This window comes from Sarcophilus harrisii, chromosome 1 (genome assembly GCF_902635505.1).
Source record: "Sarcophilus harrisii chromosome 1, mSarHar1.11, whole genome shotgun sequence".
Lineage (NCBI taxonomy): Eukaryota > Metazoa > Chordata > Mammalia > Dasyuromorphia > Dasyuridae > Sarcophilus > Sarcophilus harrisii.
The window spans coordinates 573,045,014-573,063,601 of record NC_045426.1 but is presented as its reverse complement, the minus strand read 5'-3'; the positions used below and the strand labels follow the sequence as shown (position 1 = coordinate 573,063,601).

Here is an 18,588-nt window from a genome sequence, read left to right as displayed (position 1 = left end):
AATGTTCTTTCCTTTCTTTTGAACCATTCTTCATCATTTTATTGTTCTATTCCCTCCAGGTCTTCCACAGGTTTCTATGTTTCATAAATTTGTATTGCCTACATTTCCTCTGTCTTCTAATTTTTGTAGAGAAGTTTTTAAATCTTTTGATGTTTTATTAATTATCCTTTGAATTTTAGCATCTTCTTTCTTGATTTATCTGTTTGTACTCAAGGTATTTAGATGAATTTTCTTCTTTTAATCTTTGATGGTTTTAGCTTTCCTTTTATATATTCCCTATTCCTCACTTTTTTGACTCCTCTCCCTTTCATCTTAGGTAGAACCCCAAGGCTGGATTTAAAACTTTTCTTAGACTCCTTCTGTGTTAGAAAATTTTCTTTTCACTAGCCTAGTACCTGCCCAGTGTAAGTTCTGAGAACTGTTTGAACCTGGTTTCAGTCGCTTTTCTTTCACACCCTATGTAGCCACATTTGCCAGTTTCCTAACTCCACAGCTCCATTCATTCTTTCCTTCCCTAGCTAAACTGAATATGTCTCTCTTTCAGAATGATTGTGAGAGTAAAGGATGGGCAAATCTCTATAGCAGTGGAGTTCATTATTCTCCAGTCACTAAATGCTTAACTTAAATGATAAAATTCATGGTGGAATTTTTCTGAATTTGGAGTTGAGTATATTAAATCAAATCCTGACTCTGCTGCATATGAGCTTGTACACATCATTAACTTCTCTTGACTTCATCTTTTCTCATCTGTAAAATGAAGTAGTTGATCTAGATAAATTTTAAATGTCCTTCCACTAAAGTTCTGAATCTTTGATCTTATGGCCTTTCTACCTTATCTTGTTTGATCAATAGTAGTAAATGTCTTCAGTCTTTTAATATTTGGTTTAGAACAAAAAGTACATCTTCAACCATCATAAAGATACAAGAGAACATGGGGGTTTTATTTATTTGATCTTATACTGCTGCAAATAGATGAGATATAAGGATTTAAAATAAGCTGTTATGCCATTTTAAATATTGTTATGTTTAAAAGTAATTTCACCTTTGTGGTCTCCAAATTCCTTATTTATAAATGAGAGCTTGGACTAGATGAGCAATAAGGAGAGCCTCTTCACTTGAAGTTCATAAATAGATTTCAAAAGGTCTATGAACTTGAGTGGGGAAAGCTACAACTTTTTTTTTTATTAATCTTTATCTGAGACAGCATTTCTTTCAATTATTAAGGTAGGTAATAAACTGTTATTCACAGAAAAGATCTGTAGGGTTCATTGGACTTTCAAAGGGCGAATATGACTCTAAAAAACTTAAGGACCCTAATGTTCTCTTCCTAAGCTAAGTGTATGATTTTATGATATTGCTTTTAGCGGAATTTGCACTTTGTAATATTAAATATTTTTCAGTTGTAGAAAACCTAATTATACCATTGCTTAGCATCAATGTACCTCATAGCTTGTATTTTTTTTTTTTTCTTTTGGCCAGATAATGACAACACTATCCAGGGTACTTTTTCTGACAGGCCTAGAGTTAGAGTTAAGCTTTGTAACCAGGAATAACAATATTAAATGAAATATTAGCTGCTGGAAATTTCTTTCTAAATTTCTAATTTATAAATCCAAATATTTATGTATTGATTTATGCATCATCTATTATGTGTGAAATATCACATAATGAGGCTTCAAACAATTGGGTTCCCTCTCCCCAGTTCATAGTGTGAAATTGTGATTTTATTAAATTATTCCTTAATCCAAGGGATTTATACTGCTAATGAAAATTTTTCTAATGGTGAGTGTTGTTGATGGTGCATTCAAGGCAGCTTTTTTTCTATTCTGGGCAGTATAAATTTAATGTGTTGTTTTCAAGTATGTCATGTGCCCAGATGCCACAACAATCTGCGCATTAAAAAACATTAAAACAAAAATAAGTATCACTTTTTGTATTTTAGTGTCTGTGAGGAGGGAAGAGGGATTTTGTGATAACTGATCATGTTAAATAAATGCATTGTTTTCTTGTAGTCATATTGAAAAATATGGGAAGAAATTCTGAGAGGTACTTTTTATAGCAGTAATGTAACGTGTTAAAATCCATTATAAAGTCATCTATTTATTGTTGTTCATGCCTTGAAAAGGACCAATGTTATCACAGACTGTGACTGATCAGTCCAAAATGAGCTTGGAAGACTCCACCAACAGTTAGGCACAAATAGTTCATTTGAACATTTGGGATGAAGGTGTCTCTAGATTTGTACATCTTATGTTTCCTTTGTACTAATGAGATTTTGCTTTGCTCATAAATACCTCCTTTGTTATAGGTACACCATGCTGGGGTTTGGGGGTGTTATATCAGTAACTTTCATGTGTTATAGTTCATTCCAAAGTTCATCAGAGATCTTGAGAGTTTCCTTGTACTGCTTCTTCTGACCTGCTTGTGAGTGTTTGCTTTGTGTGAATTCACCATAGTCTTACATAGAATCATCTATCTGCAAGTGGTGATAAAACATCTCTATAACTAGTCACTGTAACCATGAGTTGTGTTCAAAGTAATTATCCTAAGTCTATAGGATATTAGTTTTTTGCAGATGGAGGCTAAATTACCTACAAGTAAAGAAGTGATAAAATATACTTGTTTTATCCATAAATCAGTATAATATAAAATAGAACAGAATAAATACTATGAAATAATGTGGTATTAAATAAGGTAATGTATAAATATATTGTAAAAATAGTATTCTTATAGTTCTTTAAAGTTTGCTTCTTGTTTTATACTCACAATAACCCTATGAGGTATTTACATTATACAGATGAGGAAACTGAAACAGACAGAGAGTAAGTGTCTTGTTCAGGCTCACATAACTAGCAACAAAGAACTTTTGAGAATTAAAATAGAGATCAGAGTAGAATTGTTTGTGCTAAATCAAAAAATTTAGTCAAGAATAACTATTGTAATTTTAAAAAATGCAATACTCATAACAAATATGGTCAGAGGGAAGGACCGTCTTATGTTTAAGAGCACCATCGATAACAGAACAATAACAATCCCAAATATAAGATGTCTCCAAAATTTGTAGAGCTTAAAATTGTACTTTGACTTTTGAGATACTCTGTATACATATATATGTATATATATGTACACACACACACACACACACACACACACCCATATATATATAGAATGGCATAACATCTGAATACCTTCAAGAAAACTTAATCAAATTGCAAAATAACTTATACAGTAATTGCAAATGATTTCGACATTCCCATTTCAGAACCAGACAAATTTAACAAAAAAATATGAAAGAAAGTTTTAACAGAATTTTAGAAAAATTATGTATTAGGTTTAGGGCAATTCTGGCTTCAGATTGTTCCTGTAAAATTTTGTCTATATTCTGTGCCACAAAATACACATAAACAAATATTAAAACATATTTTACAGGCAATAACTACAAAAATTACAACAAATAATGGAAATATGAAGAAAGAAGTTATATTTGAATGGAAAGTAAAGTCACCCTAAAGAATATTGCAATCGTGATCAAAGAATCCTTTAAGAAAAAAACAGTGTAATTTTACCCAAACAAAATTATAATAATGAGACAACGTAATAAACCCTTGGAATGTTCCCTAAGTATTTCTTAGGGGAAATGCTTATTTCCAAATGCTGTAAAAGATAGAAGAAATGAAATGAATGGATTGAATATTTCTTAAGTGATTTTTATTCACTAGTCACTGTCTTATTTCAATCACTGTGATGCAACAAATGGTTTGATGTATGAATTTTTATCTGTGAAAATGAGACTGTTTTAGTCTTTATTGTTTTAGAACTTTTTTATGAGTATAGGAAGCCTTAGTGACAAAGTTACTCAAGCTAATTTAGATGAACAAACTTCTGCAATTTATAGATTTAAAGAATTGCCTGATGTATTTGGAAAAAATAAAATTAGATTTTTTTTAAATTAAAAATAAAATAATTGGATGGAAGAAATGAAACATTAAGTTACCTAATCACTATTTAACTGCCAGTATGTTTCTTTTTTTTCTTTTTGTTTTCACAATACATTATTTTTCCAATTACATGTAAAGATAGTTTTCAATTTTTTTTTCATTTTCCTTTCCTTACCTTTACAAGAAAGCCAACAATCTGATATAGGTTATACAAATACAGTAATTTTAAATGTTTCCACATTGGTCATGTTGTGAGAGAAAAATTTTTGAAAAGGTGAAAATTATGCTTCAATCAATAGTTGGTCTTTCATAATTCTCTCTCTGGATGCAGATGGCATTTTCCATCCTGAGTCTAATTGGAATTGTATTGGATCAATGTATTGTCCAGAAGAGCTAAGTCTATCATAGTTGATAATCACATAATCTTGCTGTTATTGTGTACTATATTTTCCTGGTTTTGCTCACTTCACTCAACATCAGTTCATGTAAATCCAGGTTTTTCTGAAATCAGTGTGTTCAATGATTTTTAATAAAACAATAGAACAATTTCATTACATTCTAATACCATAACTTATTCAGTTATTCCCAAATGATGAGCATCTACTCAATTTCCAATTCTTTGCCAACACAAAAAGAAGTACTACAAATATTTTTGCACATATGGGTCCTTTTTCATTCCTTATGATCTGTTTGGATACAGATCAGTAGTGAAATGGCTGGATCAAAAGATATGCAGAGTTTGATAGCCCTTTGAATATACTTCCAAACTGCTCTCCAGAATATTTTCCCACATCCCCTCCAACATTTATCATTATCTTTTCCTGTTATCATTGTCAATCTGAGGGGTCTTAGGGGGTACCTCAGAATTGTGTTTATTTGCATTTCTCTAATCAATAGTGATTTAGAGAACTTTTTTTTCAGATAACTATAGATGGCTTTAATTTTTTATCTGAAAATTATATCTTTTGAATATCAATTGGGGAATAACTTATATTCTTATAAATTTGACCCTGTTCTCTATATATTTTAGCAATAAGGCCTTTATCAGACACTGACTGCAAAATATTTTCCCCAGCTTTCTGCTTCCCCTTCTAAACTTGCTTGCATTGGTTTTTTTATGCAAAAATTTTGATATGATCAAAATTGTTTATTTTGCATTTCATAATGTTCTGTAGTTCTTCTGGCCATAAATTCCTCCCTTCTGCCTGATAAATTATCCCTTGTTTTCTCAGTTTGCTATTCTTTATTTTTAAATCATGAAGCCAACTGAATCTTATCTTTAGTAGAGAATGTGAGACATTGATCGATGCCTAGTTTATGCCATACTATTTTCCTGTATTGCAAGCAATTTTTGTCAAATACTGAATTCTTAATCCCAAAAGTTGGAGTCTTTGGGTTTGTTATAGTAATCTAGTAATGGAAATTTAATAAATATGACATTAAATTTATATATTAATCTAGGTGATATTGTTTATACTAATGTTCCAAACATAAATAATTTCCCCCAATTACTTAAATCATTAAAAATTTAATTTGTTAGATGGATTTCATATATATATCCATACCAGTATCTTTAGATAATTCTCCATTTTTCTCTTAAAAATTATTTATTTTTGTATTTTCCCAGTTTTAATCTTCTCATCTCTCCTATGTTGATGTGTAGGACATCATTTTAAGGAATTGTATCAATTCTTTCTTTGAACTCTTTGAAACAGGATCTCCCACTACTTAGGGTACATGCTGGAGTATAGCTCTATATTCTTTTCCTCTGCTTAAAATGCTGCATAAAATGATTCCATCCCACCAAGGTTTACTGAATGAAATAACTGTTTAACTGGTCTCTGTATCCAGTATCTTTCCCCTATAATCCATTTTCTACAAAGCTCCCAAATTTATATTATTAAAGCACAGGGCTGACCATGTCACTTTTATGAACCTTAAGTGACTCTCAAATGACTATCTTTAGGATAAAACACATACTCCTCTGTTTAGCATTCAAATCCCTTTGCAATCTCATTCTGTCACATTTTACAGCTTGATTGAACATTAATATCCATCACATGATATGTATTAGTGTTGGAGCCAAAGTGGCCTACTAGCCTTTTCTGTCAGAAAATATCCTTTCCTATCTTTGCCTTTGCACAGGCTGCTCCTGGTTCCTGGAATCCTTTCCCTATTGTGCTATATTCTATTTTGGAAACTTAGCTCAAGCATATCTTCACTGAGACTTTTCTTGATTTCTTCACTTCTTGGTGTTCTTCCCCTTCTCATCTACTGTGGTGTCTTATACTTAACCAGATTCTGACCTTCTCTCAAATCACCACATATTGTTAATAGGTTGGGTTCCTAGAGTTGGCTGACTATCACTACCCCTTCAGGTTTCCAGGGGTACTTCTGAGCTACTGCAGATGACTTCCTAATACTATTAACTCCATTCCCCATTCTGATATTTTCCTCGCCCCCAGCTTCCACTGTAAGACACTACTAAAGAACTCTTCAAACTTTTTCAGTGAATCTATGTTTATGGGATTACCTAATCTACTAGTCTAATGATAGAATCTTTCTGTTATTATTTAGAAATATTTTTTTAAAAAGCTATCCTGGCTTAACCCAATGATTTACCTAGCTTAGCAGCAAACAGGGGATATGGAAGGATGTTTTGTTTGTGATGTCACCTAAAAAAGTTAAGAACACATTTCAGACATTAGTTGACAGTCCATCCTTTATTTATTGAATTCATTTAAAATCCTTTTAAAAATAAATTATATTTAAAGTGGTTTTTTGGCTATTGAATTTCATAAATTACTGCTCAATGCTATTAAGTTGCTTTTTTAATTGCCCCAAACCTTTCTCTTTCAGGCCCCTGGGGGTGGCCCTGAATGTAGTTTCTTGGGTTTTGAAAGATATGGGTGCTCTCTCTCTCTATATATAGATAGATAGATTAGATAGATAGATAGAGATAGAGGTAGATAGATATAGATGAAATTATATTAAATATTTCTATCTTGTCTTATTTCAACATTTAGCTTTATATTTTAGTCTAGTAGAAGTGCTCACCAAGGAGTTACCCAGGAGTGTTGGTAACACATTGAACCATTAGTAGTCATCCAATTAACACCTCAATGGTTATTAATTTATTTGATGTATTTCTAATCTACCAACTAACTAAGGATGAAATGATAAGAAAAAGAATAATTACAATAGTTTCTTTTACAAATATTAATTGATCCCTGGATTTCCTTCTGTATCCTAATGTCTTATCCCAGAGAACCATCCCTTACAACAGCAATGACAAAATTCAAAAGAGAAAAAATAACTCATCAAAATCTATCAACACATAGAAAAAATATGACTTTTATATGCAATATTTTCTGCCCAGTTTATTTCAATACATGTCATTATATTTATTGCTTCTTGTTTCAGAGTAAAATTTCATTGTGTTCTTTTACCACAATTTGTTTACCCTTTGTCTATCTAATTGGGAGAAATCTACTTTGTTATTAATTCTTTGATACTTCTTCAGAAGTGCTACTACAGATATTTGTGTGTATGCAGAAGTTTTCTTTTTTAAAATTACCTTCTTGGGGATACATGCCTAGCAGTGTAATTTCTGAATCAAAAGTTATGGGATTTAAAAAAAAAATATATATATATATATATATTTATAATCCACAAAGTCTGCCTTCTTTATTTCCTACTTTCCACTCCAATTTTGCTCAAGGTAACATATCTTCAGAGAAAGAAAAATAAAGCCTGTTATAAACAAGTAAAACAAATTCCCAAATTGCTATGTCCTATTCACACGTGTAAATATGTCTATGTACATATAGATACACATAAGTATGTGTGTGTGTGTGTATGTGTGTCTTAAGTTGTACTCTGAACAAATACATAACTTCTCTGTCAGGAGGTGGATAAATTTACATCATGAATCCTGTAGAATTCTGGTTGATAATTACAATGATCAGAGCTCTTAAGTCTTCCAAAATTATTTGTCTTTACAATATTATTGTCATATAAATTTTTCTCTGGGGAGTATTTCTCCCTCCTACTTCAGTCAATATCAAATCATACAAATCGTCCTGAGTTTTTCTGAAATCATTTCATTCTTCTTTTCCTACAACAAAATAGTTATTTTTATCACATCCATAACTTGTTCAGCCATACCTCAATTGACAGGTACTTCCAAAGTTTCTGATTCTTTGTTACCAAGAAAAAAACTGATATATGTGTGTGTGTGTGTATAAAATTTTATTTTATGCATTCTTTCCCTCTCTCTAGATCTCTTTTATGAATAGACCTACTGATGGTCATTGAGTCAAAGTTTATATACAATTTAAAAGATTTGGGGCCATAATTGCAAATTGCTTTCTCTAAATGGCTGGACTGATTAACAGCTTCACCAAAAGCACAAAATATGCCTCTTCCTCAAAGCCCTTCCAATATTTAGCATTCCCTCCCTATCTTTTCTTTTGCCAACTTTTGCCAATTTAGCTTTTATTACCCTCTCTATTTCTTATTTGATTATGAAATTTTCCTCTCTTTATAGGTCTGACATGAAATGTCTTTCTTGTTCCTCCAAATTATGATGTTACTTTCTTTGTTTAAATCATATACTTATTTGGAATTTATCTTGGTATACAGTGTGAGATGTTGCTCTATACCTAGTTTCTAACAGACCGCTTTCCAGTTTTTCAAAATTTTTGTTGAACATTGAGTTTTACCTTTAACAGTTGGGATCTTTGTGTTTATTAAACTGTATTGATTTGCTTCTGTATATTGTGTACCTATCTTGTTCCCCTGATCAGTTTCTCTTATTTCTTAATTAGTAGCAAATCTTTTTTTTTTTTTATGATTATGGCTTTGGTATGTGAAATCTGATACTGAGAAACCCTTCTTTCCATTTTCTCCCATTATTTTTCTGAAGAATCTTAACCATTATTTTTCTTATAGATAAATTTTATTATATATTTTCTAGCTCTAAAATAGAATAATTTGGTGATGTGATTGGTATGACATTGAATAAATTCATTTATACTGAATTGTAAATTTTATAATATTGGCTTGGCCTATGCAGAAGCAATAACTTTCTTCAATTAATTAGATGTCTTTGTTTCTATAAAGAACGTTTTTTAGTTCTGTTTATGTAGTTCCTATAGGCACATCTTGATAAGTAGAATTCTTTCTATAAATATTTTAAATGGAATTTTTCTTTTTCTTCCTGATAAATATTTTTGGTAATATACATAAACACTGATGATTTATGTGTTAATTTTATTTCCTATAACTTTGATGAAGTTGATTGTTCAACTAACTTTTGTAAGCTATAAAACTGGCATAGAGAGGGCCTGAACTAGATTAAAATTAAATTGACAAGGTTGGAGCCAAGAGGCTAGGAAGTTGCCAGAGCTCTCTCCAGTTTTCCTCAGAAACAACCTTAAATTAAGCTTCTGAACAGATTCCGGAGTGACAGAATCTACAAAAAGATGGAGTAAAACAATTTTCCAACTTAGGATTGCTTGGAAGGACTTCAAGAAAGATCAGTTTCATTTGGATGAAAGGAGAGCACAGCCTAGTACAGCAGTGTGTGGACAAGTTAGTGAGAGGATCTTGACTATAGTAACTGAGACCCCTCGGTCCTAGCTCAATATGATAGTAGCACAGCTAATCAGTGGTGGAACCTTCTATCCCAGCACAGAAGTCAAATTGCCAGCCTCAGAAACTAGGCTACCTTCTTTCTTCCCCATAATCTTATATCTTCCCATGTAATGGGAATCTTTTTTTACAGTATCCATGTCCTCCTTCATTATTTAATGTTAGTTGTTATAAGATACTCTAATTTCACTTCTATTGACTTAGAATGCTTTCCATGAAGACTTGGCATTCTCAAAGGAAGTAGAATTTCTGTGTACCATTATCCCCTTCCCAATTAATTCCTTTATAAGGATCTCTTTTGCGATTATAGACTTAACATATCATTTTTGTGCCATGGGAGTTTTCCTCAGTGAAAGTTTTTCACTCCTTTTATTCCTGTTTTGTTAATACATGTTTTTATTCCTCACATATTCTCTGGTAGCCCTTCTTACTGCTAAGAGACTAGAGGAGTTACTTTCCTTAAATCATTCATACCACTTCATAAATCACACATTTTTCTCTATCCCCTACATTTCCAGTCTAATTTATGACCACAGAATAGTGTGTCGCTTGTAAAAGAGTTCTTTATATGTCAAGTTTAATTCTTCACTATCATGATGCTCAATTCTTTAAATTCTTATTTTATATTTATCTGTTTATGTACTCTTATTAAATCTCTTAATGATCTCTTTATTCTCAATCCAATCTTTACTTGCTAGTTATACTTATTCAACTATTGATTCTGTTGTTTGGGAGTATTTGCAAATTGAATCAGTAAATCATTCAACCAACATTTTAAAATTACTTAATATGTTCTTACTGTTAAGTACTAGGGCTACAAAGACACTTTAAAAATAAATAAATCCATGATCTCAACAGGCTCACAATCCAGGGGACTAATTTGGCAGAATAATTTGTTAATGCTTTTTTTTTTCCTTTGTAAGAATGCTTCTAATGTTTCTTTATTATTGAACCTGTTTTAATTGATGCTTTGGTGTAAGTTTGTTTTATCTATCTTTTCAGATTGTATCTCAAGCTCCTTTGCTTTTTACAATAGATTATTCCATTATTTTCTTCAATTTCCATTTCATGCAGAGTAGTCTTTTATTGGGGTAGCTAGTTGTGACAGTGGATAGATTTTAAAGCCTGGAGTCAGGAAGATTCATCTTTAGAAGTTTAAATCTAACCTGATACACTTAATAGCTATATGACTCTATCACTTAATTCTGATAGGCTCACTTCCCCATTTCTAAAATAAGCTAGAGAAGGAAATGACAAATCACTCTAGTATCTTTATTAGGAAAACCCCATGTAGGCTCAAGAAGACTTGAACATGATTTGAAAGAATTGATCAATAGCAACAGTTTTGTGTTATCAGATTCATTTATATTTGAAGTATTTTCCTACGGAGGATTTTTTTTGTTTTGCTTCTTTGTCATTAGAACTATTAAACATAATTTCCATGAAGCATTTTCCACCCATCCCCAAGCTGTGGTTTCTTTTATTTAGTACTTTGTTCTCTGTATTCAGAAAATCTTGGAAGTTTTCATGTATCATTTCCTAAATTTGGGCTACTTAACTTTTTCTACTCGTGATCTCTTTTCACTTGAGGAAATTTTATGCAACCTTGGATATATAGGTATAAAAATCAATACAATGCAATACAATTCTCAAACATTTACTTATATATCATAACTTTGTGACCACCACATTCATTTACATGACCCCATTCCATATGGGATTATGAACCACAATTTAAGAAGCTTTGTCCTAAATTATGCTATTTAAATTGTTTTGATTTTTTTTTTCATGATGTTCTGGGAGATTTAGGATCCTAAAGTTATGTGTGCGACCTTCCTTTGATATCAATTTTTTTTATAATAATGTATTCCTTCTGTTACTGCCTTTTATTTTTCTTTCTCTGGATTGTTCTTTACTGAAGTATATTTGTTTTCCAAAATAATTGTTCTTTCCACTTGCCACCATGGTTCACGTTTTTCAGTTCTAGATATTTTTTTTAACTCTTCTCAAAGTTTCATTTTTTTTAATGTTCCAGAATGTTCTTTTATGCTTCCATGCTCTCCTGGGTTCTGTACTACATCAGAAATTGTTTTACATTTCTTTGTCTGATAATATTTATTTAGAAATATTTGCAATATTTTTATTTTTTTATTTGTAATATTTTTAACCTTTAATTCTGTTAAGGCACAATACTTGCAATTCATATAAATATATTACACTGGTCAGGCAAGTTGGGAACTATCATGCCATATACATTTATGTGTGTGTAAATGTGTGTATCCATATCCACACATACATATGTGTATATACGTATTCATATACATATACATGAGAAATCTGATAAATCTCAAAGCACGTTAGAGATATTAGCTATTATCAATTTCTTATTGTAATTTTGATACTTCAGAGTTGTCATACTTATTATTTTGATGTTGTTGTATGAAAGATTCAGGTTGAAAATAACTAAAATATCATTGGTTTTTTGAGTTCTGGTTTCTCCATGTGGGAATGTGTATAGAGGAAATTTCCCAATTTGTCTCCTAAAATGTCTATTTGATTTTTCTTTTCCTTTATTTTATTAGAGCTACCAAACACTCTCAGAGTTTCAGTGATCATTTCATAATCTTTTTTTCTGATTCTAGTTATTGTATTATCTTTTTTAGTTTTGTGCTAGAACTTTTCTATTCTACAATATTCATTGCAGTAGGCAGTTCTATCCAAATGGTTATTTCTACTGATTTTTATTCATATTCTCTCACTTTTAACTTTAATTTTTAAATATTTGTGTGTCATCTTTTCACATGCTATTGTTTTTCTGGATTGTTTAGTATGTATTGAGTTGAATGCAGCAAGCACTCTAATTGTATTTTCAAATAATCAGTACCTAAATCCCAAGATATTAGTGATCACAAAGGGTATGGGAAAGATTTTTCATTAATTTTTAATATTTTAAAAACTGTAAGTACATTGCTATTTTATTTTGAAATATAACTTACTTTACATTTCACAGAATATTGATTCCTCACTTCAGCTCTTATTTTGATCCTTGTTGATACAAGAAAGAGAAATAACTATTAAGATTACTGTCTTTGTACTCCTGATGTGTTAATTTTTAATATACTTTGATGTGAATTTAAATATATACATTTGACCTCTGTATTTTTCCTAGAAGCAGGAAAGTTTAAATTTGTTTAGTCATTCTTTCTGATTATCTGCATATTACAAGAAAAAGAAATAAAAAACATGCTTAAAATGTGTATATTTTACAGTGTTGTTTTCAGACACCACACGTCATTGATGTTTTCTTTCTTGAAAGAACCTATATATATTTCCTGAAAACCTATATCATGTTTTTGTAACAGTTAAAGTTAATAAAATATTAATTTACAATAGTAATTTTTTTTACTTTAAAAACATAGGAGATTGGCTATTTAAAAAATATTTTAACACAGCAAAAATGAACTCACTGAACTGTTTTAAGCATCCCACATTAGTATTTAAGTAAACTTTATTTACAAAGATTACTGATTTTTTTAAAAAATCTATAATTTTTACATCCAAAACCATTCTTACAAAAAAAAACCCCATCAATAATAAATATTTGTTCTTAATAATCCGTATTTTAATTTGGGTTCCTAGGAAGTTACTTCCTCAGGGAATGCTATATTTTTTATAAGAGAAGGTGATGAGCCACAGTCCCTAGAGAATTAAATTGTGAAAACAATCTTGGTTTTGTACATACTAATATAGATCTGTTATTCCCTTTCCGCTTCTATCACAACACATTTTAAATTGTGGCTGATCTTTTATGCAAATAGCTGTCTTATTAGACATTGTGGCTGTATGTGCTAATGTCTCCGTGGGTTTCTTGGTAGTTTGCTATCCTACCATCAAAGCATTTGAAATGAGTGATGATTACCACATAGCTTTGAAGAACAAAGAAAAGTCACAATATTTTACAGGTTCTAGATATCTGATGCGCTGACAGTTTGAACTACATAGATAAACAGGGGGATTTCTTTGGCTCATTTAAAATAGCCTTCAGTGATTTTTTTTTCATAAAAAGAAAATAATTTTGCTTATGCCTCTGATTTAGTATTCATAATAAAAATTAAATATTTTCACTATTAACAATTTTTCAATAACAATAGCAATATTTATCACATTTTATGTCCTTAATTTGTTTGCTACTGAAATTATATTTTAAATTTGGATTTTGAAAGTGATATGTAAACTTGTCTACATAAGGATATAGAAATTTAGAGAAAACTGCTTTTAAAAACCTTATAAAAACCAAAAAAAAAAAAAAAAAACACCCTCCACCTTGTTTATTTCTATTTTCAATTATCACCTTAGTATGTATCTATATATATTACTATTATATTTCAAATAGATTTGAAAGATGAGATACCCTTAAAATTAAAAAAAAAAGTATATATTAAGAAAACTGAAGTATAGGACTTCGTTGTCAATGTTTTATCAGAGGAACACAAGCTTTGACATACCTTACAAAATTGCAGTCTTCAAAAAGCAAGCCCTGTGATAGATTTTATCTGTTATTTTAAAACCAGACTAGTTAGGTCCAAACAAGATCATTACCAGAAGATTGGTTGTCAGATTCTATCTTCCTTCCTTCCTTCCTTGCTTTCTTTATTTTTATTTTTTCCTTCTTTCTTTTTTCCTCCTTCCTCCCTCCTTCCCTCCCTCCCTCCTTCCTTTTCTTCCTTCTTTCCTTTCCTTTCCATTTCTTTCTTTCTTTGTTTCTTCCTCTCTTCCTCTCTTTCTTACCTTTCTTTTTTCTTTCTTTTCTATTTTCCTTTCTTATTTTATTTTATTTATTTATTTTTTGGCCATAACTGCTTTTAGAAACTAACCGCTGACATGGAGAAGTTATATTTATAGAAATTAAATAGAAGATATTTTGAAGTGTTTGAAATAAGAATAATGATAATTAACATTTATAAAGTTCTTTAACGTTTACAAAGTTTTACAAAGTTTACATATTCTTTTGAGTATCATAGTAACCCTAGGTAGATGTGATTTTTATATCCACTTTACATTTGAGGAATCTGAGACTAAGAGACAGTAAGCAAATTGCGAAGTAATTAAATGAGATCTGTCAGACCCAGTGTCCTAGAAGTCTCTTTCCTCCCCTGTCATTGTCTCCTATTTAGGTGCAACAGTATATCATATAAACTGTCTATCTGTGGCAAAAAGTTGACATAATTTTTAGATATTATGGCAGCCAGTTAGGATAATAGGAGAGCATTGAACCAGGAGTCAGAAAAACCTTAGTTCAAATCATGCCTCAGACAATTAATAGATGTATGACCCTGAACAAGTCACTTAACTCTGCCTCAGTTCCCTTATCTATAAAATTATCTGGGGTAGGAAATGGCAAGCCTAATATCTTTGTATTTTGCCAAAGAAATTCCATATGGGATCCTGAAGTGTCAGAAAAGAATAAAACATCTGAACATAATAAATTACTTGGAAAGATATCCCATAAAATTTATTTCTTTTCATATGTGATTTATTTTTATTTTAATATTTTGTGATTTGTTTTCCTTTCTTTTGAATAGATATTTTGGAGACCCAAGATGGGTAGAAAGGATGCTTCTACTTTAAAACTTCCTGTTGATCAATATAGAAAGCAAATTGGTAAGTAACATAATTTTCTTTGATTCCTGAGTAAATCTGGGAAACCATCAATTGGTACTTACCTGATCTATGATTGAAAAACTCACTTTCCTTTCTCTTCTTCCTTATGATTTGGATTTTCCAAGGTGAAAGCCCTCTTCCTTGGCTAACTTTCATCTGTAGCTGTATCAGCCTACTTATCTCAAAATCTTGTACAATTGATATCTGTTCCATTATGTCCTCTCAAGCAAATGTTACCAAATTTCTCTTCATCTTAGACTCTTCCTTTCAAACTGCTACTGTGACTTAATTTCAGAAAAAATGCATCCCTGGCCATCCTCTCCACTACTGGATGTTTTGATATTTCATGGAGTCAAGCAGAGGAGTAGACATCCATCTTGCTTCATACTTTCCCAATGCTACCATTACTCAGAACTTCTGTTGAAGCCAGAATCATCCCTATATAATCCCATCCAAATGCTTTTAGCAATTATCTCCTATTGCCCAGGTCACTCACTTTTTTTTTCTTCTTAAATTTAGGATCTGTCTCCCACATTCTCTCTTTTTTTTTCTCTCCAAATACTTCCATCTTATATATACTTTCTACTGAGGAGATCAGCTAGAATCCTCTACACTGAAACAGAATGAGAGTAATAGACTTACAAGATAGGTTAGAAGAAGAAGAGGAACCAGTGAAGAATATACAGGAATAGATAGAGAAGTCAGAAGAGAAGTTAGAGAAATGAGAATTTCGAAGAGAAGAGGATGCTTTAGTCTTAAAGAAAAACTTTGAAAGTTGATAATCAGAGAGATGAATAAAGAAAGGGTTTCTTGAGGATGAGGAGTCTGTGGGCATTTTTGTAGTTAGGAATGGATCATTCAGTAGAAAGAGATGAAAAATTATCATGAGAGGATCATAGAGGAGAAATTCTATTGGGAAAAGGATAGCATGGGATCTCTTGTATATGTTGAAGAACAGAAGGGCCAGTTTTTCTGGACTTATAAGTTCAGCAAAAGGAATAATATATGATGACACTTGAAAGATAAAAGTTGGAGCCCTGCTAGAAAGGACAACAAATGCCAAAAAAGAATAATAGGGTACCACTGGAATTTATTGAAGAAGAGAATGACTTGGACAAATATATGTTTAAGGTAAATCAATTTAATAGATATGTGGATAAAGAATTTGAGATAGGGAGGGACTTGAAACAGGAAGGTCAATTAGTTATAAGATTATTGTTAGTATTCCAGGTGAGAGGTGTTTTGAGCTCCTGGATTAAAATGGTAGATATGTGGGAAGGGTTTGTATAGCATGAATGTGCTAAAGCCAGTTCAACCAGTTATGAAAAGCCAATTGTTAAATTTTTACTATAAGTGTTTAAATCTCATAAGTCAGCAAATGTTACATATTAGGGCTTGAGTTTTTGTTTTGTTGATTATCTAGATCTAAGAAAGTGATGGAAAAAATGTTAATAATGCAAATTAAACTTAAAAATGGGTCATGCACATTGTTTTAAAAACCATTTGCCACCATACCATTGGGTGTAATAAATGTGGAGGAAGAAATGGCAAGATTTGGCAAATGATTGCATATGTGGGATTAGAGAAAGTGAGGAATCAGGAACAGCACTGAGGTTAGTTACCATGATTTGAGATTTAGGATCATGAATGTGCTTTCAATAGAAATAGAGAAGTTCAGAAAAGGAAAGGATTTGGGAGGAAACATGATTTCTGTGTTTTACTTTTTATGTTCAGGTTCTTTTTTGCTATTCACTCATTTTCCCAACTTAATTTTTGATTTTAAACTTTATGTTAAATGTGGGTTCTCTTTCCAGAGTGAGGCACTGTCCCAAACTCAAGGCTTTTTAAAATTGCTGTCTTCCAGTAGCAATTCTAATATAATTTGGACAGAGTTTTATGTGGGATATATATATATATATATGTGTGTGTGTGTGTGTGTGATATACTATTTGAAATGACCATTAGCTATTTTAATGATATGGACTGAAAATTTGTAAAGAGATTGTGCTGAACACATAAAGATCTAAAAATCATCTATGTCTGGATTATAAGAAATTAAGAGACTTGCCCTTGATGAGATCACAGATCTATTGGAGTTACTTATTTTAACTTCTGTAATTGTATTTCGCCATGGTTGGTTAAAGAACATATTTATTATCCATAATTAAGAAGTATACAGTTGGGGGTGGAACCAAGATGGCAGAGATGATACACATTTCTCTCTGAACTTCTTTACAACCCTTAAAATAATATCCAGCCTCTGAATTAGGTCTGGACAGGCAGAACCCACAAATATTGGGAGTGCAACAAATTATCAGCAAAAATAATTTCAAAGATCGCCAAGAAAAAAGGTCTGTTTCAATTGGAAATGGGAGGGAGGCAGCCAGGGTAACCAGTGTAAATGCCAGTGCACACAGTGTGGAGTTCCAGGGCAGAGAATTTACGGGAAGAAACAGACTAGAAAAGATCTGTTTCAATCAGAAATGGGAGAGAGGCAGGGAAACATAAACAGCTGACCACAAACACCAGCACAGACAGAGCAGAGCCCCAGGGTATTACTGACTCCACATGGCAGACCCAGCACCAGCAGTGAAACAGCACTGACCCAGCACAGTTGCATTGGCTTGGAAAACCTCTCCCTCCCTAAAGGCAGACTTTAGCTTAACTTAAAAAAAAATGAGTAAAAAAGTAAAGCAAACTCAAACAATTGACAGCTTTTATGAAGAAAGAGAACAGATTTCAAACCCTGAGGAGATTAAAGGCAGATTGTCACCATATGAAGCTCCAAAAGATGATATAAACTGATCCTCATCACACAAGGCTCTCCTAGAAAAACTTAAAAAGGATTTTAAAAGAGTGCTAGAAGAAAAATGGGGAAAGGAAAAAAAAGCAACTCCCAGAAAAACAGAATTTGTAAAACAGAAAAAGAAAAATTTTTTTAAAAACACAGAATTTGTGAAATGGAAAAAAAAAATAACTCCTTAAAAAAACAGAATTTGTGAAATGGAAAAAAAAAACTTCCATAGAACAAAATAACATTCAAAAATTCAATTGGACAAATATAAAAACAAATTTAAAAAAATGAAGAAAATAACACACTAAAATTCAGAATTGAAGAAATGGATAAGAATGACTCAATAAGACAATAAGAATCAATCAAGCAAAACCAAAAATAAATAAATAAAAAATAGAAAGAATGTAAAATACCTGATAGGGAAAGCAATTGACATGGAAAATAGATGTAGGAGAGACAATTTAAGCATTATTGGACCTCCTGAAATACATGATGAAAAAAGAGCTTAGACACTATCTTTCAGGAAATCATCAAAGAGAA

General features: G+C 31.4%; 1 protein-coding gene across 4 annotated transcripts in view; it reads left to right on the top strand.

Annotated features, from left to right (window-relative positions):
* The window catches only part of TRIQK (triple QxxK/R motif containing), a 163,241-nt gene that overhangs the window by 52,278 nt on the left and 92,375 nt on the right, over positions 1–18,588 (top strand). For all 4 annotated transcript variants that reach the window (XM_031946980.1, XM_023496388.2, XM_003760246.3 and 1 more), the window contains one exon: positions 15,176–15,254. In XM_031946980.1, the coding sequence (XP_031802840.1) occupies positions 15,194–15,254 (61 nt within the window). In that variant the 5' untranslated portion in view covers positions 15,176–15,193. The remainder of the gene's footprint in view (positions 1–15,175; positions 15,255–18,588) is intronic.